The sequence below is a fragment of the Antennarius striatus genome, chromosome 17 (assembly GCF_040054535.1).
Source record: "Antennarius striatus isolate MH-2024 chromosome 17, ASM4005453v1, whole genome shotgun sequence".
Lineage (NCBI taxonomy): Eukaryota > Metazoa > Chordata > Actinopteri > Lophiiformes > Antennariidae > Antennarius > Antennarius striatus.
Genome location: NC_090792.1, coordinates 9,786,330 through 9,810,055, shown reverse-complemented (window position 1 = coordinate 9,810,055; position 23,726 = coordinate 9,786,330). Strand labels below are relative to the sequence as shown.

Sequence of the window (23,726 nt, the reverse complement as noted above, 5' to 3'; positions counted from 1 at the left end):
TGAACAGCCCCAGCTCCAATGACTTACCACACTGCGGGTGAACTTCTCCAAGGAGGTGCGGCGGCCCTGTTCAGTGTCTGCTGGCTGCTGTTTTGGGAGGGGGGGAAGCAGGGTGAGTGTTTGGGTCAGGTAAGGGTGTTGACGGGGTTCGGGGGGGGGGGTGATGCGGTCAGTGAGGGGGTGGAAAAGTGGGGCGGCCAGGCATTGCAAAAATGAGGGCAGAAGATAATGTGGGAGTTGCATTTGAAGGAGACGGAGCGGGGGGTGTCAATGACAGGCCAGCAGGAGGAGCAGAGTCCAAACGGGAAAGGGCAGAAAGGCCAGCATGAACACAGGAAGCTGTGAGTCGCTATAATGCTCCGTATCACAGTTTTAACAACTACATGACTGCTTGTTTGGATCTGACAACCCTTTAAAGCTAAACATGTAACTTTCAGATGGTAAAAAAAAAAGCATAAAGTTAAGAAATCATCACTGCTACATAAAAACTGATCTACCTGCTGTTCCTTTCTTTCACATCTGTTTCTGTTTTATCTGCCTTTTCTATGTAGAGTGTGATTATAGTTCCTCTTTGTATGACTTTGATTTATGTCGTCATGATGTCGGGTCTGCTTTTTTAGTTGCCTGCACATTTATCTTTCATTGATTTCATTCCTCATTATGTTCTTTCGTGGATCTGCTAGCTAACCAATGGCTGGTTTAAATCAATGATTGACAGGCAGTGTTAAAAAATAATTAAAACCCCCCAAAAATGAATTAAAATGATTCACCTAATCTACAGACAACTAATAAGACTCATTTAGAGTTAAATAAATTATTCTAGGTCTGCTGATGTGATTCATTCATTCATTCATTTTCATGTACTGCTGCTGTATCCACCGTAGCGGATCACGGGGAGCTGGAGCCTATCCCAGCTGGCATAGGGCGTGAGGCGGGGGACACTCCGGGCACGACGCCAGTGCACTGCGGAGCCACATACAAAGACAGACAACCACGCACACACAGTCACTCCTACGGGCAATTTGGGACCGACCAATCAGCCTGAAGCGCATGCTTTTGGAGGTGGGAGGAAGCCGGAGAACCCGGAGAGAACCCACGCAGACACGGGGAGAGCATGCAAACTCTGCAAAGAGCGGGACTCGTACCCGGACCCGCCATGTTGTGAGGTGACAGTGCTAACCACTGCACCACCGCCATGCAACCCCTCATGTGATTAAGTGCTATTTAAATAAAGGTTGATTGATTCATTGATTCATTGATTCATTGATTGATAAAGTCATTCTCAACTGGTGGTGGGTGAAGCTCTCAGATCTTCATGTGAGTAGTAATATCATAGTCTATAAAAACCTTTTACGTATCAAATTCTGTCAATATAAAAGAACATAAAGACTTCAACAGCAACTAAAAGTATCCATGATTCAGAAGAACATGTGTTATTGTATGATTTACTGGTATATTAGTGTATTCATGTGTAAATACTGCTAATGTTGGTGGCAGTAAAGTTAGAGTAAGTGAAAAGCACAAGATTTGCCTCTAATGTGGAACAAAAACTTGAAGTGGAAGTGTTCCAGTGAGGAACAACTTTACAAGAGTACTGACAGCAATGCATTTAGGATTGTATAAAAAAAAAACCCCAGCAAAGTTAGACGTGAGCCTTTGTGGTTGTGTTTGTGTCAATAAAATATTGTCTTACATCAGAATACAACAGAACTGGACTTGGAATGGCTTTTAAATCATAAAAGAATCCAAGCAAAACACGAAAATATGAAAAACGCAGGACAAACTTTCATGAAGAGGCGATGGAGGGGTCAGTGATTGCGACTCACCTTCTTCCTGGCTAATAGGAGGTCTTGGTAAATATTGGAGCGTAAAAAGCGTGCATAGCTGTCACTTTTCATTAGCTTGAATATGTGCTCCTGCAACAGAGAAGAGAGCTGATTAGTGTGAGGAAGAGTAGGGAAGGAAAACACACACACGTGTGTGTGTGTGTGTGTGTGTGTGTGTGTGTGTGTGTGTGTGTGTGTGTGTGTGTGTGTGTGTGTGTGTGTGTGTGATGCACACTGAACGTGCTGGCATGAAGGATTGAGTTGAGTAATGTTCAGCCTGTGAGAGACATTCCATTTCACTCGCCGCATAGCCTCTATGAGCAAAGGAAACCATGGTGATCTGACCGAAACAACCTATTGATGGGACGAGCCGCCTCATTAGATCCTGGAACAAACACACTCCACCATTCTCCTTTTGGTTGCTTGTGTAATGTGAGTGAGGTGGAAGGGTTTCTGTGTGTAAACATGAACTATGTGAATGGACGCATCTGCCCGAAACAAAGATCATGTTCCATAAAAAATTGTGTTATAATAAGGTTTAAGGTTGATGTTTTTTCTACGTAGACCCAGAGAAGCGCTGACTGTACCTGTGTGTAATGCCACAGAGTGTGTCAGGTGTTTACTTGTGGACCAACCTGAGCGTCCTCGTAGCTGTATCGTCCAGGGTCTTTGAGGTTCTGGCTCGTTCGTTCGTAGCTATGAGAGTCCAGGTTGATGGAACTCGGCGCTCCCTCTGCTAGAAACTCCTGCCAGATCTCCTGCGCCCTGGTGGCCACGTCCTGTAGAGGCCGCCGCTTCAGATCCTGTACCGCCAACCAGAACCTGCAGCAGCATCGTAACTGATCAGTAACAAGTTCCAGAATATATGAGATGAACAAAGCATGAGCCACCGCCCCAGAGGGATTGTCACTTTAACAGGTTTATAAAGCATTATGGAATTAATATTGGCATTGAAGTTTTGAATCAAACCAAGTAAATCAGGCACTGAGTGGTCAAACAGAGATCAGACAGAGGATAGAAGTCAGATGTGAGTCAAGGACAGTTTGCGGATGCACGTAAGAAACTATGTTTTAAGTTTGGGAAACATCTTATTCATATCAGAGCAGCGATACAGTAAAAATAACTAAGGAAAAAAATCATTTAAAGGTAGTCCTCAACATACTGTATGTAGACAATTGGTTCTGAGAGGTTTTTTCGTAAGTTGAATTAATTGTAAATTGTTATTTATTCAATTTCAATCTATAATCACCATTGAAGGTCATTTAAATGCCATTGCTAGTCTAATTTGGAAGTACTTTCCCCTAAAACTTATCAGAAATAATAGCAGGACATAAAAACAACACATAATAAAATAAAATACAGGTACAGGTCATTTTGAGTTAAGTTGCTCTCGATTATACATCGGTTTAAAAAAATACATGGAAAAATAGGAGGAGAATAGGAGCAAAATTGAGGAGAATAAAACACTAAGAGGAACTCTCGACCAGTGTTTTAAGAGCATCCAACAACAGCTGCGTTCACACAGCGGTGCTGCTCGGCGGGGGTTGTGACAATAGTCGAACATGACGACACACGTTTGTTCATATCTCCGACTGTTCGTAAGTTGAATGCGTATGCTGAGGACTACCTGTATTAAACATTTCTATTTTCAAAAAATATCTTTCAAAACATATTTCCACAGGCATCTTTCTCAATGTTTTTGTATTTTATTGTCACACATTTTGTAAGTGAAAATAATGAAGAAGAAAGTAAAGAAATGACCTCATCTTGTGCACAGGACAGAAACCTGTTTGCTCTCCAGCCTCTGAAGGCTCTTTAGCTGATAATCAAGTTTGGGCTGATTTCAACGATGTGTTTTAAAACCCTTTCACTGAGAGTAGGTCTGTTTGGAAGTGGGCAAAACAATGAACTAAAAGATGCTTAAATGCATCATAGAGGAGGTGAACAGGAGGTGTCAGGAGGTAATCTCCAGTGGATTTGTCACACTCAGTCACAAGTTTCACATTCAACAAACAGATCTATTGTTAAAAAAAACCCTGATTATAGCAGATTCACTAAAGGTACACCAGGAACAAAAGGAGGCTTACCGCAGATTCTCTGAGCTGAACTCCGACTCTAGGAACTTGAGGAATTGGTCCCGTCCCGCTGGATCTTTTAGTGCCTCCTCCAGAGAGAAGCCCCATTTCTTCACACGCTGCTGGCTGGGCTCACGACTGTTCCCAGTGAAAGAGATTAAAATAGAATAAAATAAAGTAGATTACAAGAGAGAGGTCAGAAGATCAGAACCTCTGATGGACACTCACCTTGCCTCCAAGTCCCAGAAGGAGGTGTCATCGCTGGTCCAGGGGTTGGAGGGCTCTATGGCTGACACAAAGGCGTCATATTCCATGAACTGCTCTGTGTAACTCATCAAACTGTCCGCCACTTTGGAAACCTTCATACAGTGTCTGTCCAGCTGGATGTTCAAGAAGCTAATCTGATGGCGAGGGAAAGAGAGTAATGAAGAAGTAAAATAAGGAAATAGTTCATCAATCTGCGTCCCCAACTGTCGTCATGATGGATGGGTGAGGCAGACTGGTGGTAATGACCTGTGAAGAAGATTGTCACACCATGAGTTACCTCCTTCTGCACGTCCTCTTTGGTGGGTTTCCTGGTCGGCTGGGAGCTGACGTGGATGGGGCTCGGCTGGCTCTGACCATCATCTGGAACCCCGTAGACTGACTGGAAGAGAAGAAGGACAGACGTGTTCAAATGATATTTTTTTTGATGTCACTGGACTTCGATATAGGACGACAAAACCATACTGAACTTTGATAAATGTCAAGTAATTGGTGTGGCAATGGGAGATATCAAAGTTGTGGCTTCAGGTGGAATTCTGGGTTATATCATCCTAAAGAGGAGGTGATCACTCCTTACCTTTAGATACGTAGCTGTGATTTGTAAAATAAATTACCAATAACTACGATTTATCATGCATTCATTATTTAGTAAATAAATCATACACCAGATAAATTGTAAAAAGAATTCATTGCTATATATTCAGACAATACAATTTTATAGAGGTTTTCATAAAAAAACCATTTACTTTTAGATAATAGATAGATAATTATATAAACATTAAATAATTTTTAACATTGAATAATTTTATGACTAAATTAAATCATAGTTTGTGGACTACACATACACAATCTAATAAAAAAAATGACCAAAACCAAACCTAAATATATAATGTAAAATTATTAGCTATTATAAAATTCCATATTTTACACAAATGTTTTTCACTTAAACTACATATATAATAGATCATTTTCATGATTTTACTTACATATTGATTAAAAACGTAAATAAGTTTATGACAGAATGAAAACTCTGGCCTCACCTTTTTGACCCTGTGTGGGTTCTTCTCTCGTCGGCACTTGCGGATGTCCATCTCCGTGGTGTTGACACAGCCTGGCTGTGGGAGGCGGCAGCAGCAGAGTTGGTTTTGGTTCAGATAACACTATTTCTCCAGGATGTGCAGTCATAGAGAGACAGAGCTTATCTTCCTCTCACAATGCAATTCTGCCTCTACTCAGCGATGCCATGTTTAGAGACCGAATCTGATTGGGCAGCTGACAGCGAAGCAGGTCGCTCAGGTGAAGATTGTGGAGCTGAATCTGATGCTTTCAGGCTTAAAATGATTTACAACCCTCCTTTTTCTTTCTGTCTTTTTATTGACTTTTTCCACTGTTACATCATCTCAGCCTCCTACTCCAACTTGTCTCTTAGTCGCTAACTCACCACGGGCCGATGGACATCCCAGAATGCCCTCTCCTGGCTGTCCAGGATCTTCCTCTCTGCCTTGTCCTTCTTCCTGTCAATCCTGTCAACAGAACAAACAGATCACACATGGGATGAACACACGCCGCTGGAATATCAAATCAAACCAACACCACAAATGACATTCACAAACACACGTGTGGGTCTCCAATCAATGGCTGGACGTACACACAGATTTCTGCACTGGCATTCATTGATCTGCCCTTTCTTAGGTTGCCAACCCCTTTACAAGACTTATTGTCTCTCTATCGCCCCCCCACTTGCAAACACCAGTCAAACAACAATGGCATGAATCAGCCACACTGTATTTACAGATGTAAACCACCAGATGGGAGTCTCACTATGAGAAAAAAGTGATGGAGAATGGTGTGTTTTTTCACTCCGTAGGGGAATACACTCTGTGGTTAATGCATGTAAGCCTGCAGTAAAGCAAAGCATGAAAACAGGACGTAGATAATGAGACCAGTGTTGGCCTCCCGCCGACTTCACAATGCACAATGAAGCATTTCCTCTTCCTTTGGAAATTAACACTCAAATCATGCAGGAGACCAAAAGTAAACGTAATTTTATCAACATGAGCGAAGCCACAGCTCCCCTACTGTACTGTATGCAACCCAAATGTCGGGAGGTGATGTGTTTGACACAAGTGCACACACATACTCACTTGACTTGAGCCTCAGCTTGCATGAAGATGAACTCCCATTTTCTGGCAAAGGCTCTCTGCAGCCGGGCGAGGTTCTCCTATGGTAACCAATCAGGTAGGACTTTAGAGGAGGGGGTTATTTGATTTAAGGCATTAAGATGATTATATTTTCTATTCACAGTGACATTGTGTCAGAACTTTATATCACTGTTGCTGAAATGAGACAACCTCACATAAACATGTACCTGGAAAGATTACTGAGGTGCTGCTACACAGGGTTTGATGTCCCAATAATGCTCACTATGATTGTTATTATTATTATGTGTGCAAGAGGTAAATGAGAAGACTGGTCATGAATGTTTAACACAATCAGCATTACTCGGCTTCTGTAAGATAATTTGCTTTTTCTTTTTCTTTTTTGTTACAAAATTAGAAAAGCTCCTAAAGCTCTATAATGAACACATAAGAAAGCTGCTCGACAATTAATTTGCAATAACACCATCCAAACGGACATCTGTCAATGATGCAGCACATGACCTCATTACAAAGAGAGAAAACGTTCTGACGACAGACTAGCAGGGATGTTAGCATTGCGAGCAATGAGGCCTGAAGGCATAAAGTGACCTGAATAGGAGAGAAAGGAAGTACTGGACAACAGTAGCGGAGCCATTTAGAATATTAAACTGTGGTGCATTGCAATTGTATAACAGAAAATCAGCAGTAAAGTGATGCCCCTTTAGAGGTTGTTACTTGCATACATGCTGTGGCCAGTAAATGATTGGATGCTGTTGTACTAAATGCTCCTGGAAAAGAAAAATGACTTGTATTAAAGTCTGTAATTTAATAATGGCTTTTTGCTGGGAATAATGGATTTTGGCGTTTAATGGCCCCAGAGGACATTGTTTCACCTCTTTTGATGTCACCAAAGTGACTGAAAACAGGAAATTCAGATTTTCATGTTATTACGGCCGATGCATAATGATGTCACTGGACCGAGAGCTTCCTGGCAATCATTAAAAAAAAAAGAAAAGAATGCATACTCACAGCTTCATAGTCAGCGAGCTCTAGCCTGGCCTTATTCTGCATGGTGCGCTTGCACAGGTAAATGGCTAGAGGGAGAAAGAGAGACGGAGCGAGACATGAGGAGGGCAAAATAGTTCATCAGATGGGTTGTCTGGCTGTCAGCTCCAGAATAAAACAAGCATATCTTCCATTGATCACATTATTTCTATTGTTATTTCCTCCGCTGAGGTGTCAGCTGTGTGAATCCACACTAACGAAAGGAGCAGGAAGATGACGTGTTATCCTCTGACTAAACAAAACAAGAAAGGAAAGAAGCCTTGAGTAAATGTCATGCAGCGAGCTGGACATGTGCTCGTATCACTAACTCCTTTTATTTTGTTAGGATAATTTTGCCCCACAGGATTCTCTGTAATGAGGTTCCTCAGGACCAGATCCATTACAGAGACCGGCCCAATAGATCAATGAGCATCAACATCAGATTCTATAGTTTGAGTTATGTTTTAGTTCTAAAGGGGAAGACACAATCCAAGGCGTTAGTACTATCTTATTGGCGAATATGACAGACTCACCATAATCTGTGTTCTCAGGCTCCCAACAATTTGAGGGCCAGAAATATGGAGACTATGGGGAAGATAGAGGCAAATAAGAAGAGACAGATCTTGTTTATTTGCTCAAATATAAGCACAATTACATTCTTCACAAGATGAACCAAAAAAAAAAGTTTGGAATCTCATTTTTCCCACCACCCATGTTACATTTGACATGTGTGATTGATGATGATCCCTGATGGTCATGTCCTGTTCAAGACAATCTGGACAGCAGTAGTAACTATATTCTCCTTATACATATTTAATTGCCCATTGCAAATGATATTACACATTCAAAGTTCATTCCAAAGTCCATTAATAATGGATCACTCACATCTATCATGCATTCTTAATGAGGGGGCAGAATTAGAAGTTGGTGGTACTTAACCACATATTTCATTTCCACTATTACTCATAACGGTGATTATGCTCCATGCTAAAGCCTGGCTTGTTTGAGTGTACAGAACAAAAGGGTTAGCATGCTCTCATTTAGCATTTTAGCTCTCATCTACTCTGGATTACGTTGAGCCTGTTGGACTTCACTGCTGTTGATGCAAATCTGCAGACTTGAGATGGTTGTTGTCTTCTACAAGAATGTATTTATAGACCAGTAAAAAATATATCCCGCCGTCGCTAATCCTTATCTCACAGCTATGGAGAGTGGCCAACACATTTCAAATGCGCCGTGGACTCTTCATAGATATTCTGATGACGTGGGCTTGTTGCATCACAACAACATCAGAGGGAATATTTTTAGCCTCTGCTGAATGAGCAATTGTGACACATGCTGCCCTCCCTACATAGGCACAAGAATGGCTTTTAATCTTGAGCAATAGAGGTGAAGATAAATGCATCCAGAGGTAGATTATGGGGGTGAACGGGGACAGGCTGGTGACAGTGAAAGGAGTGAAGCCAGCTTGCAACCGCCTCACTGCTTCCCATTGGGGAGCCTGATTGGCTGACCAAATTAAGATCTAATGCTCACTGCTAAGTCATAACGTAAGCTGTGGCCATCATAAGGAACTGTAAAAACTTCATGCTGGATCAGTAAAAAAAACCCCCCAAAAAACAGCGCTGACAAGCCGCACTGGTGGCCCAGGGGCCCTGTTCCACGGCCCACATCCTGCTCTCCTGCAGCATCCAGCAGGGATAGTTAGTATCGACCTTGGTGGGATGAGTAATAGGCTTAGCAAGGATTGTTCTCATTATCATCACACTACAAACATATCCCTCTGATAAACTACCGTCAGCTTACCATTCTATATTCACAGGGCTTTGAACACATGTAACAATGCTCTCATGGAGATTCCGCACCTGAAATCGATAAAGCGTTCCATCATCTTTGAGAGTCAGGACGTGGTCAGAGATGGGGAAGACGTAGCCATGAGCAGCGATGAGACTTCCGAGGTGAATAGCTTCAGCTGTTGACATTAGAAAAGACACACAGACAGGAGGTGGCAGCGATTTCGCTCTTCTTCAATTGAGTTATTTTGTGCTTATGTGCAGATAGATTGCTCAGTAGAAATACCTGGATCCTCAATGGAGAGGTTTTTCAACAGCCACTGCACAATGTCTGTGCCTGGTGGTAAGAAAAGGACATTGTTAGGGAGGATCCACATCTGCAGTAGTTTATGACAAAAGCTGCAATCCACAGACACAAACAAGCTTTGAGGTCTTAATGAATCATCTTTGTTCAAAGCTGCAGGTCAAAGCTGTCAAAGCTGAGTCAACATCTAAATATAAAAATGTTAACAGGTCTGGGGTGCGTTTGTATTCTCTGCTCCTGGAAAGCATATTGTGTAGCCGATCTATGCTGCTGGGAGCCCATGGGCCCGCCGATACCATGTGAAGGGTGATTATGAAAAACACCCCTCTGGGTCAGCCTGAGCAATCCAACGCTGGTGACTCATTTCATCCACAAATACATGAAGCAGTGACAAATACAAACACAGAAGGAACGGACAGAAAAAAAAGGTAGGAAAAGGAGATTTCCAGCAGTGTGTTGTAGGCAACACCAAACCACAGGCTGACGGAACACCATCATCATCAGTAACAGCTATTTAAATGAGCCCAAAAGGTCATACTTGCTTTGCTGATTATGTTTTTTCTGCCGTGTGGGACGAAAATACACATAAATAATTATCTCTACATCAAACAATTCCTTATCAAAGAAGAAAAACACATGCAGCCATGTAACACAAATGGCAATACACACAAGAACACACAAACACACCTGAAACCACACTGGGAATCTTGGAAAGGAAGCTTTTGACAGTCCGGATGGCTACTCCTCCTGCTTTCTCATCTTGTATTCGACTAACAATGTCTTCAATCTGTGAGGAGGCCAGAGATAAAGTGTGGCACAGGTTAAAAAATTACATCAAACTGTGTACAAATAACAACAAATTCATCAGAAGAGAAAAACATATAATATAGGGACATTTTCATATATATTGAATCCATTCAGGAGCAGCAAGACAAGCTGTAAAGACTTTATATACAATGGATCACTTAATAAAGTTCTACAGCTGTCAGCCACAATCATACATGAACTCAACAAAGGCAGTGACAGAGAAGCAAAAGTGTAAAATCACAGTCCATTAAAACAGAAAAATACCTTAAAGATCCCAAAGTCCTCCATAGAGTTGAGGACTGCTCTGTTGAGAACAGTAGGTAAAAATCTTTGTGCTGAACACCACACCTGATCTTTTTTCCACTGATCAGCTTTAAATTCAAATTAAGGTTAGCGTGTGAAATTTTCATCAATTTTAAAATGTTTGCAGACAGAAAAAAATATGTCGCTTTGAGTTATTTATCTTATTACCATGTTGCCTGATTCTACCACTGGGAGCGTTCAAAAACCACAAATGGTGTAATGGTGTATATTTATGTATACAGTATATATATATATATATATATATATATATATATATATATATATATATATATACATATATATATATAATACTTTATTTATTTATAAATATATGAAATATTAAAATTTTACTAACAGTGTTGTTTAAAAAATAGATCTAAAATTAGAAGAAAAAAATCATTATGAAATCATAAGAAAGATATGACCTTCATCTGAGACAAATACTCTCAACAGAATTAGCTTAACCTGTAACCATGGAAACGGTAATCACAAAGAAGGCAAATATCACACAACAGTAAAAAGTGCCATTTCTGTACTTTGTAGTTGTTTGTAGAAAGTTTTGTGAAACCCTGTTGAAGTCATACTATGACACTAAAACCCAAGCCCCCTCCTTGCTGGATAAATGGAACACCCAAATGTAAAATGCTGAATATTCATCTGAACCGGCCAACCCGTTAGTGAGGAAAATAAAAAAGAAGCACTTTTTTGGTCTCAAATCACTCGACAACATAAATTCATGTAAATGCAATCGTCGCCATGTAAGGCATCTGATGGAAAAGAGACCGAAAAGGCCTCCAGAGCCACGTCCACACCACCGCTCAAACAGAACAACGTCTTGTAGCCTTCAAGACAATGACTTTTTCACTGGAACACACGCTTGCATGGTGCCATCTCTGAATGTTGTCGTGATTTATTTAGCTGTGAAAGACTTCAGTCAGATGCTTTGACCAACTGAAAAAGGCTGTCACAACTGCTCCCCAGAGGCACAGATAAACATCACACTTCCAACGCCATGAGGGCCTCAAACACATCACACGTCAGCAGCCTAAAATTAGGCCCAGCATGACACAGCTCACCACTCACTACGCGGGGGGGGGGGGGGGGAGAGCACATACAGTACTCAAGTGGTCATCCAGTCACTCAAGGACATGGACACACAAACACACACATAAACACACACACATAAATATGCAGAAATCCAAAGGATCGAAAAGAAATCAAATGAATCAAATGTTTGGTCAGGACGTTGAACAGGTTGTTGTTGTGTGTTAACAGTCGGGTCGGGTTCTGTATTGATGCCAGCAGCTCTGGTGAAGGAGTCCCACTAGAAATCAATCCACATTAAAAACATCCTGAATTTGTATTATCAGCAGTCAGCCATATGCTGTACTGTGGCTGCTGAGGTTGCCCCATTGGATATAAAAGTGTGGTAAGTGAGCAAACACACACCCACACGCCCACACGCCAACACACACACACGCGCGCGCGCACACTCCAATGCACATACACAGCGAGCATACACAATGCTCCAGCATGACAAAGCTGATTATGTGAACACTGAGGGTTCAACTCATGGCCTTCACATGCTCTGAATTTAAAGGACGCCTTTCCTGTTCTCTCCCATCCACACAAAGCTGCAGCACATTCCCCCCTCATCCCGGCATACATTATTTTCAGCAGGATGTAAGGCACACAACACCATCCCAGAATACCTCTGGACAAACCTTTCCCTCATCTTTCTTTCCTCCTTTCTTTACTGATCATTCTCACATTGCTCGTCTGTAAGCGAAGTTCCAACTCGACATGAAGATATGTGCTGTGTATGCCTGAGATACTATCTGCTCTCCTTTTTTAGTCATACAAGGTTTTAGGAACGAAAATGTCATTTTAACACAGACTCATATTTCTCAGCAGCTATTGGATGGATTGTTGTTATCTTCAGTAGACTTTCCTTCTAGGTACATCTAAATTTTAACATTAGGTGCCACCACCAGGTTAAAATTTTAATTTCTCCCATAACATAAGGGTTATTGAAATCAGCTTCAACTGTTGTTTGCAGCACTAATGAGCAATTTTTAGTATACATACTAAAGGACAATATAAATGCTAAATTTCAACATGTTAGCACTGTGACCATGTTCTCATTCAGACAATGGTATTTAGCTTAAAGAATCAGTATGCTTAATCCTGCACAGCCACACATAGAAGCTAGCTTGACTTTTCTCACCCAATAAATGTGTTAATAGTCTGTCATCTGAAAATATGCATCATCGGAGCTACAGCACACTGCATTAGACCAAAATTTGGTCATTAAATTAGTTTAAAACAACTGTTTTTACCTGTAAGGGGAAGTATTTACTTGATATTATTGTAACACATTAAGACTCCTGTGTCAAATTCTTGACCCCAATGCTGGGAATACACAGTAGAACAATGGGAGAGTACACCTACACCTACACAAGGACTGTGTCCCTTATGTGTCCCTTATGTCCCAGACATGATGTACAAAGGTCCAGGTATCAACAAGAGCTACTCAACTGTACAAGATGCCCATTAACACGACCGTAGCATATTTCTACATTTGCTTAGAAGTGTTTTAGAACCCCCAAAATCAACTCTATCATATATAAAAGGGTACTGCAGGACAAAAGGAAAACAACAAGATCAAATTCAAATTCAAGTTAACAGTATAGCTCATTTACTCAACCACCATTACAAAGTAATCAAAGTGAATCATACTCAATGGAAAAGCATTACATAGATGATTCATGTACACAAACTTTAAGAGCACAACAACACACCAAGATATGGATTTTAAAGCACACATAATGCAAAACATAGAGGAGGAGGATGAAAGCACACTGCAGTGGCAAGACAATTACCAATCTCTCACTATAAGCTTGAGTAAGTGTCTCTGTATGAATTATTGAACATACACTATGGAGAATTACAGCTTCAACTCTTGTAGATAAATCCCTCTCGGTGAAGGGGGGTAAACTGTATCTATCCTCTGCATCATGATCAGAATGGTGATCGTGTAGGTGAACTATTACTGTTCACCTACATCTGAACAGAAATAGTTTTCCACAAGCCAATCAGGGCCACCACAGATTAGTGCTGAAACGCTGGCGTCTTCCCTTTGAAGATGCACCAAACAAAAGAGAAACACTCATAAATCATCTGAGTTAGATCAAACTCTGAAGGAATCTGCAAATCCACAAAGGAACAACAGCGCAGGAAGGCTGAAGTCTTTGTGCTCTCCTAGAATAATGCACCCTGGACTGGTTACAGCAGTATCTAAAGAAGGACTCATTATCTCCCTATAGGATGACAGCAGTCATGAAGTGCTTGGCACAGCTGCGGAAAGTGCGCATGGTATCTCCTGGCTGTACGAGCTAATGGTGTTTGCAGCTTGGTCTGGAGGGTTTTTAAGCGCTGAATATTGCTGCTGGCATGTGATAACAGCACTTTGCCCCTCGCCACCAAGCTCTAGGAATGATTATCAGGAGAGCACTTGTGTGTCTCGCCTCTGTATGTTTGCATTTGATGCATTTGTGTGTGCAAATTTGGACCGATACACAGCTGTGCATTTGTGTTTAGGTGTGTTTGTGCTGATGTTCAACCCCCTTATCTTTTCTGGCTTAGAAAGTGGCACTAGCACTCTGTGTGGCACATTTAAGAGGGCAAAGGTGTGGGGGGAATGTGGGGGACCAGCAGGAGGTGCAGTGTGACAAAAGCAGCATCTCAGTTATTAAAAAAAATGTCAATGCTTCTTGTAACAGTTTTATAACTACAGCCAAGGCAGTCACAGACTGCAACATCCCGTGACACCCCTGAATTCAAAATTTTACCCTGACCTACTTGCATAGGTCAAAGCACTAACTCTGATCTATGGTCTTAATCACACTGCCCTTCTTCTCATCTTTCCAACTTATCCTGTTCATGAAACCTAGTTTTTCTCAAGGTCAAGATCATCATCTCATTTTCATCCCCTTTGCTGCCTGAGTAATGTGTTTTTTGTTTCATCTTTCTATCTGCAACGGTTGTGAAAATATTTGTTGGACTGACTAACAGACGGACGGACGGACAAACACATGAACACTGATAATAACAGTACATCACTGCTTTGAAGTGGGATGTAATTAGGATGAAATAAAATGAAATAAAGTCCTTCCAAGCAGGGTGAAAAAAAAAAAATCCAACTTTCCTAAACACTCGGCTCTTTTTCAAAATACGGCAAGAGCTATTTAAAACGGTCCCAGTCTTCAGAAATGAGACTGCTGCTAATGGTGTTATTAATGATTCAGCAGTCACCATCAGTTCAGGTTTGTCATTGTTAAAAGACACTATTCAGAACATGAGGAAGAATGTACAGGTGATAGATGTGAAGATTCATATCTGTCCCGGAGAAAATCACAACATGCCAGTGAGAATTGGATTTGAAAAGATTTTTTTTTTTCAATATGTGTTGTGTTTAAAGCAGTTGTTTGTGTTTCAAATGCATTCAAAAGAATTTTTGTTCACCTAGAAAATTGGTCTAAGATAAATAATTTTATGCAGTGGTGGGAAAAAAAAGACTTAAAATTTGAGTTGGATCTGGACACAGGTGCAGATTCAAGTTTACTTTTGCACTTTCTCCATATCAAAAATAAAAACAAGTACTTTTGAAAGATTAAAAATGCTGTGGCATGGACAACCCATGATTCACTGTTATGTCTGACCAGATCCTAGTTGGATGTAGCTAACACAATATAGATTAAGACTCAATCAAAATATTTTAAATATTTGTGAACAGTGAGACCTTATATCTAAATTAATAATAGATTAGGATCTGATTCTGTAGAAAGTTATTTTTGATGATAAAATAAACTGCTGATGATAAGAAAATAATTCTGCAGCTGGTTTCCAGGTCAAGGAAAATAGGAAATATAACTCACTCTTTAAACAAATCAGAACAAAGCAGCGACACCATGGCAACATCGCTATCATATGTTTTATGTCATGGATGCAGAGACACAATCACAGCTAAGATAAATACTAGACTGCATGAATTGCAAACACGAACAAGGTCACCTATTTCCTCTTTCAATGACAGACATTGCTTTAAGGGTTCTGATACGATACAGTCTGTATAATTAATCTATAGAGTAACACAACAATGGGATCGTCATTATATAATGGAAGTGAAGGAATACAAGAATCTTAACGTTTACACCTGATACAAGATTTTTTTTGACAGCCTGAACAACAACAACAATAACCATAATCATATTATATTATGCATAATTCGATGGCAAATGACAGGAGACTAGATTTTAATGCTCAATTAAAAAACAAGGGCAGCAAGTCCAAATGAACCTAATGAATCAAAAAAGAAGGCTGGTGGTTCCTGTTTTTTTCAATCTGAGGAGAAACTGGTTCAGAAAATGTAAAAAATGTGTCTTTTTTTTAATAATTTAAAACACTCTCCATCTATTCAAATAATCTTTACCACATCAAGAATCTCTTTAGTTCCTTCGCAATCTGATTTTAAAAAAAAACACGCCTCCTCAAAATTAAATGGAAAAACTGTAGAGAATTATTATTGATCATTTGATCTCAGTGCAGATACAGGAATACATGCTCCATGGAAAACCCTTCAGCATGCTTCTCTCTACTGTAGCACCTTTATGCCATCATCTAAGGTCAAAACCTCAGAACAATACACACTGACTATGAATGCAAACCCCATAATCACTCAGAGCTTGACCAAAATGCTGATCCTGAACTAAATGTTTTTGTATTGATGTGTTTTTGTCTTAAGAAACAACAGGTTAGAGTCAGTAACACTAATAACATGTTGCTTTCTTGGATTTTAACATCAAACTACAACACGATGTTCACTACAATCACCCTACTCCTGACTGTCACTTGTTGGATAATGCACTCTGGTGTAACTTTTCAAACTTTTCGTCGACAACCTGACACACAATAGTTTTCTGAGTGTTGTTTTGACCTGTGTGTGTCATACTGTGTGCATAATTAAGAGAGTTCCAGCTGGTGTGTGATGTCCTGGGGGATGAGGTGAGAGTAAACTCCCCCCTCCCCAGACACCTCATCTCCTTCGTCTCTCCCTCCTCCTTCCGCCGCTACCAACTGTCTTGATGTGCCAAATTATGATGAGCTGCTCTGCTCGATCTGGCACACAGGCAGAGACACTCAAGGGGCAACACAGCAGACTAGTCGACCACGTGTGACGTCTGGAAATCCACACCGCTTTGGAAAAGTGTGAGCGAATCACATTTGCAGACTGTATCGCACACAGACACACAACCATGCTCTGTCATGTGTGCAGCATGCACGGAAACAGTTGCCCGAAAGCTCCAGGTGATTATCATCAGCACAAAAATAATCACCTGCTACGTTTAATATTCAATCTCAGTTATGCATCAGATAGGTCCTAAAGGGTCTAAAAGAGGCACATTCACTGATCCATTTCTTCTCCAAATTGCTATCTCTGCAGGAATGCCCAGCAGGTAAGGACTTTTCTTTGCTGCAATAAACAACTGTTTACCCGTCAGGTTGTGCAACTGGAAAATAAAAAAAACCTTTACACACTCCAGTAAAGCAATTTTCCCTTTTTCCAATACCTTTAAAATGTAATCCCTGTAATCATTAGAGGTGATGGGTTGTGAATGCACTAAAGTTAATTGTTTGAACACGGAAAACAGAAATCCAATTTACTCAAATCTAGGCTTTCTGGGTTATATCACTTTGAGAAAAGCCGCTGAAGGTTACCATTGTGGCAGAGCAATCTATACATTGTACCATTGACAGATTCAGGGTTTCTAAATAATGAGGCCTGTTTCTCCTGTTAGCATACATGCAAACAATCCCTCATAGCTATGATGTACATACACTGTTAAAATCTTTTCTTATGAAATAGTCTCTGCGATTACATTACATTTTTACATTCTCTACTCATGTCAGGTGGTACCCAGTGGACTCACGTGTAATTTAATCACATACCAGACATTAGTAGCCTCTTATGCTCAAGTGGCAAAAACACAGAAGAGACCGTGTCCAGTCAAAGAGGCCCAGAGGTACGGGACTGTAGCAAGAGTATAACTAGAACCAAGGCAGTCACAGACTGCAACATCTGTGACACCCCTGAATTCAAAATTTTACCCTGATCTACTTGCATAGGTCAAATATTAAAGCTAGTGCTCTGACCTACTTTCATAGATCAAAGCCCTAGCTTTGATCTACGGTCTAACTCACATTGGCCTTCTCCATCGTCTTTCTGTCTGCCACGGTTGCAAAGATATTTGATTGACATACTAACGGACGAACGGAGGAATGAACGGACAAACACACAAACGCTGACAATTGCAATACATCACCGCTTTGAAGCGGGATGTAATTAGCCCAACTTTGATTACACACGGCACATTGCCCCCAGGGACATCTGCTCAGATCCAGAAGTGTCCAAGAAGTGTCCAAAGGGCCACTGCTCATGTGCTGTAAGTGTTGATGAGGATGATCACTACTTGTTTGGGCCAGTTTAGGATCCCTTATGGTACCTGACATAGAGACTTTGGAGCTGGGATGGGTGTGTGTGTCTATGAGGTAAGTTGAGCTAAGAAATTAAAAGACTGTCGAACATGATTGTCCAGCAAGACAAAATTATAATCACAGATTTTACAGGAAGGGTTGATCTTGTTGCATCCCGCTTCAAAGCATTGATGTATTGTAATTGTCAATGTTCGTGTGTTCGCCTGTCCGTCCGTTTGTACGTCCACATAATATCTTCGCAACTGTTGCAGATAGAAAGATGAAACAAAAAACACATTACTCGGGTGGCAAAGGGGATGAAAATGAGATGATGACCTTGACCTTGAGAAAACTAGGTCAAGGTAAAATTACAGCTTTCGTACACTCAGGACCGGATAAGATAGAAAGACGAGGGAGAAGGCCAGTGTGAGTAAGACCATAGATCAAAGCTAATGCTTTGATTTATGAAAGTAGGCCAGAGCACTAGCTTTGATCTTTGACCTATACAAGTACGTCAGGGTAAAATTTTGAATTCGGGGTGTTGCGGGATGTTGCAATCTGTGACTGCTTTGGTTCTAGTTATCAGTTTGTTCTAACTCTTTACAAAAGATTCAATGAAGAGAACATAAATCCCCCTCCCCAAACATCATAGAGAATGTACAACAAGTGCATCAGTGTATGACACATTGTCAGTGCGTGAACCAAGAGAAATGTGTTCTATGTTGCTTTGAATATACAGTACGGTTTTCTATGGAGAAGATGACCGACATTCGGTTTTACCTTAAAATCAGATTTCCATGGAAAACTCAAAAAGTTAAATTTGTATAAAAAATATTAAAAGGCAAAACAACTACCGTGTTTCTTTACATGTAAAGGTTGGTAAAGTGAAAATGTGTAGTAGATGAGATATACTCCAGTTAAAAAAAAACCGCAGAGTCAAAAAAAGAAAAAGAAAAACTAAGTTCAAAATATCAAAATGTGCAAATATTTATGATGCTTAAAATATTAATAAGCTCCTCTGAATAAAGAGGTGAGGCTACAACCCCAAAGCTTACAAGATGTGAAAATAAAATGCAACTAAGGTAAGGACTCAGGAGAGATAATCCTACCTACAGTACGTCTAGAGTGACCCATCACCTTTCTGTTGATGAGACTCAAGGAGGAGAAAAACGTCCATCTCCTCCCGGTACGTCTGTTGTTAGGCAGTCCTAGTGTTGCTAAGGGCCTGAGTGCAGGAAAACAGGAGTCTGCTGCCCCTTGAATAGACAGCCCACTGTGAGGGTAAATGCCCTGTGTGGATATACAAGTTACTTTTAAAATAAGCTCTGAGACAATGGCATCAGCAGCCACACATTCAACTATCTTGTGCCGTTCGATGTTTCCAAACTGCTGTCTACTTTTAGTGTAACTGTTTCATCACACATCAAAAAGAAACAAGCCATAAAATCTGTAGGAACAGAGAGCCTCATTACCCGCAGCCCACTTCTCTGCAACAATTACCAGACATCATTTACCAGCAGTTTACATGCCACCTTATCCTTTCATATCACCAGCATTTTGAGAGCCTTGTTGAACTCTGGAGAGATTCAGATGCTAATGAGGTCCAGTGTTCTTATAGCTGCTAACCTGTAATCAAGGAAGAAAAGCAAATGACACTTGTTTTAACACGGGACCATAAAGGATCCGGCAGCTCAGACTGGAGAGCGCTAACAAAGAGCTTCTGTTGAAATCTGCCTGTCAGTTTCACATTTCTTTCCGGCGTGTTTTCTTATCATTTATCAGCCTTTCTCTCAGTCATGGAAGGAACTGAGTTTCCCCTCTGAGTCACAGTGTGTCCACCGTTATGCAAGACACAGGTAAGTTGCTAAAACACAACAGTGGTGTGACAGTGACGGGTGAGAGGCAGCGGATAACGCCAAGTTATTTTGAGGATGTGAGTGAGAATGTCCCCTATGGGAACATCAGACATTCTCTCCCCTGCTGCCAAGGTTGAGGCTCATGGAAGCTGTTGATATCAAAGGTGGCACTGCATTTAATGTAAGTTAGAATCTTTTCCACCTTCTTAGATGATACATCTTCATTTCTCATCCATTCTGGCTTCCTATCTGGGGCACAGCAACATCTAATCAAGTAATAATATCTTCAAGAGATTGGTTTGAGGTGGTGAAACCTCTGGACCATCTGTCTATCTTTGATGTTGGCATTGTCCCCTGACATGCAGCTCCTGCTGGTCCCATTCCTTCAGGCCTGGTGGTAATTAGGTTACAGAATTTTAAAAAAAAAAAAAAAAATGAAGGGAGAGGAGAGGATGCATCAAGTCCAGGTCTGTCTCATCTCTCGCTGGGCTCACAAGTCTGTTCTTGATTATGGACACACTAGAGACAAACTCACTGAAGAGTTTATTCATTCTACACTAGCATCCATGCATGATGCTGGATAAATTGACCACAAAATAAATGTGGTTGCTATAGTATTTGTCGTGAGTTTGTGTTATGTGTAGCATAAAGAGATGCTCTCAGATAGTGGCTTGACATCTCCTCTTCAGTCCAAAAATCTCTACTTCTCATGCATTCCCATGCTTACATGAGAGAAAGAGAGGGCTTTGACCTTTTACAGCGCATGGATTTTCCTGTCAAGGGAACTGATTTAAGAAAGAATTTTAAGCTCTGCCATTTATCATCAAGATCCGCACCATTCCTAACCTTTAAACGGGGGTAATAATGTCACTCACATACTCCTGTGGTGTTGTGTTAGCTGTGCTGATCCCCTCCTGTGCTGGTGTGACAACACAGACGAGTTTAAAGGGGTGAAGACTTAGAGCGAAAGTTAAAATACATACCATGAAAGAGAGACACGGAGTGTAGGAACATGAGGCCGCCATCTCTGGACCTTCACAGGATCTTCAGAAACTCACACATGCCTGCTGTCAGACGGCGAGCGCCGCACTCACTGACAGTTCGAAGAGCGTCATTTCAAGTCTGGTGAGGTGATATGACAACAACTCCTTTCTCTGGCCGGGTGACAGATTTCTAGTGCTGGCAATAAATCCTTGTTATTTCCAACTCGCTGGTACCAGTAATGAAATTCGGGTGGTTGGGCTGACATGTGGAGGGAAAATCTCATCTCACGGTGCCACAGGGCAGCTGGCAGCGCCACACACCTGTAATGTGCTTTGCTGTCTTAACTATGTGCCTGTGGGTCTAACTCCTCTTTCTGATAAGGTCCTGCAGAGGACATGTCAGCAGCACTGGCCTTTGTCACACTGTCATCCTCTTCCTCATACGCCACTCGACCGGTTCTCATCCTCTAAATATCTTTAAATGAAACTGAATGAGGGTTCCGCTGGCCAACTACACCGCAGTCAGAAAACTGTTTAATGGCAGAGAAGCATTACCTCACAGGCTGATTGGCTCACTGAATTACAGGATCAATAAACAGTAAAACCTCAGCAGTTATACTGTGAGTTTTATGACATGAAATCACTGCTGATTGATTATCTATAACATCAGCAAACCACCTTTAGTGCTAGTTAATGCATTGCTACGCAGAAACCAAATTTGCTCATTAATCTTTTATTTTTTATGCCCCGGAGCAGCTAAAAATGAACTGTTGGTAGTTTCTGCACAAGTTAGCCATGGCTAGGTCTAATATCATACCTCTTTTAATTATTGAATGAGCTTCCTATAAATGGATGAGCCACACTTTGTGAATTAATATCCCCTGAACATATTTCTAAATGAAGTATTACCCTTCATCTCCAGCTGGGTGCTATATGTGTGTTCAGCTGGCGGTAATTTACCAAAGGTTATGAAGGTGATCTGTAAGCTACGGCTGCTTTAGCACTTCCTGTATCTGAATTATCTGGTTATTTTCTCCACAACAGAAACTGTCAAAAGCAACTCTCCGACCAAGGCTTAGGATCCTCCAATGTCAAAATAAGAGTTCATATAGAAATAATAGTCATAACTCCAACAGAGATAAAGAAAGAAGAGGAAATAAAGAGGAATTATATTGGATTCTGAAATATCAAATTCAATTAAGTAGCTTTTTTTCATTGCAATAAATTGTAATTGTGAGGATTCATGAATTTATATCATTGTCTTACGGCAACAACATCGGACGTTGGTTGTCACTACGTCACTTCTAATTCTCCTTATCTTAGTAACAATAGAGGTTTGGCTGATCACAGAGTGACAACAAAATTTATCTGATCTTTCTGCAAAATGGATGGTCCCATGTGAATGAAGGCTGAATGAGGGTTGACATCAATTTCATCTCGGTGAAGAAACAAATCAGTAATGTTCTGAGTGGCCACATTTGAAGGCGGTGAGACGGATACTGCCTCTATGCAGGGCCTGTGTCGTAGTCTGGAGGCAATGAATCATACAATTGTGGATAAAGTCAAAATGGAAAGTCATGAAACAGAGAATTTATCTCTCTCTCTTCTACAGCAGGTAAACTGGTGTAATTACCGTTGAGATTTAATAGATCTACCCTAGAGGATTCTGGGAGAGGAAATCTTATTATCCCACTGAGAGCTGGTTAGGAATAATCTCTGTAGATTTGGACAAAAGTTAGCATTCAGGATAATAACTTCATGTTGTTAATCAGAAGCACATTACTGTTGGTTTTCCTTTGGCAAAAGAAACGTCCTGGTGTTTTCTTAGGATCCAGATCAGCTGAGCCGATTGTTAAAGGTGGAATGAAATACCACTTTTGAGAAAATAAGGATTTATTCAGCAACCAGATTCTTTTGAATAATTTCCCTTTGGGATTATTAAAGTATTCATTCATTCATTCATTCATTCATTCATTCATTCATTCATTCATTCATTCATTCATTCATTCATTCATGCATGCATGCATGCATTCATTCATTCATTCATTCATTCATTCATTCATTCATTCATTTGTATTCCCACAATCCTAAATCTAAAACTAAAATCTAAAAAGTCCGTCAATCAAGTACAATCATCTTCGAAATTCTCTGTGGTTTCAGTTTCTTTATGTTATTCAAACTCACTATGTGAGGTCATCCTATCCCAGCTGGCATTTGGTGAGACGCAAAATCATGCTAACAGGTAGAGCCTTTAAACTCCACAGAGAAAGACCTCAGATCAGAAGCCAAACCCCAAACCTTCTGGCTGTGAGGTATCAGCAGTAAGCTCTAAATCCCTACTGCTGACAAAACAATGGTGATTTATGATACATCAACTGTAATGCCAGAAGAGACACCACATGGTGGATTCATAACATAATTCTGTGACATGGTCACAGTTTTCCTTTAATTAATAATTTAGGTAATGAAAACATAGGCTGTGATATATTTCTCACATTCGTAAGTTTAATGATAAAGGACAACTCATGAGTCATTTCTGAAACTTCAAACCCACAGCACTCAAGATGGAAAAAAAAAAATCACACATTAATGAATGTTCATTTGCTGCCAGCTGTGCCTCCAAAGCGTGGGAATAACCATGTTAGCCTCTTCTCGTGTTACCACCCTATTGCAGCAGAGTCGCTGCATCTCTCTCCGGCCTGAACCCAATCGATTCTGATGATTATTAAGCTTAAAAGCTTCGGCACTTCCTTGCTACTGTCTCCCCCATTAATGAAGACCAACTTCCATTCAAAGCAAA

General features: G+C 40.7%; 1 protein-coding gene across 3 annotated transcripts in view; it reads right to left on the bottom strand.

The window, feature by feature from the left end:
- Positions 1–23,726, bottom strand: part of LOC137611032 (regulator of G-protein signaling 6-like) — a 41,619-nt gene that overhangs the window by 4,336 nt on the left and 13,557 nt on the right. Inside the window, exons 5-18 of one of the 3 annotated variants that reach the window (XM_068338998.1) lie at positions 10,132–10,231; positions 9,427–9,477; positions 9,213–9,319; positions 7,881–7,932; positions 7,333–7,397; positions 6,310–6,386; positions 5,607–5,688; positions 5,206–5,280; positions 4,446–4,547; positions 4,130–4,302; positions 3,914–4,039; positions 2,462–2,648; positions 1,827–1,916; positions 28–87 (exon numbers count right to left, since the gene is read on the bottom strand). In XM_068338998.1, the coding sequence (XP_068195099.1) occupies positions 28–87; positions 1,827–1,916; positions 2,462–2,648; positions 3,914–4,039; positions 4,130–4,302; positions 4,446–4,547; positions 5,206–5,280; positions 5,607–5,688; positions 6,310–6,386; positions 7,333–7,397; positions 7,881–7,932; positions 9,213–9,319; positions 9,427–9,477; positions 10,132–10,231 (1,347 nt within the window). The remainder of the gene's footprint in view (positions 1–27; positions 88–1,826; positions 1,917–2,461; positions 2,649–3,913; positions 4,040–4,129; positions 4,303–4,445; positions 4,548–5,205; positions 5,281–5,606; positions 5,689–6,309; positions 6,387–7,332; positions 7,398–7,880; positions 7,933–9,212; positions 9,320–9,426; positions 9,478–10,131; positions 10,232–23,726) is intronic. The other 2 variants (XM_068338999.1, XM_068339000.1) reach the window with 2 other exon arrangements.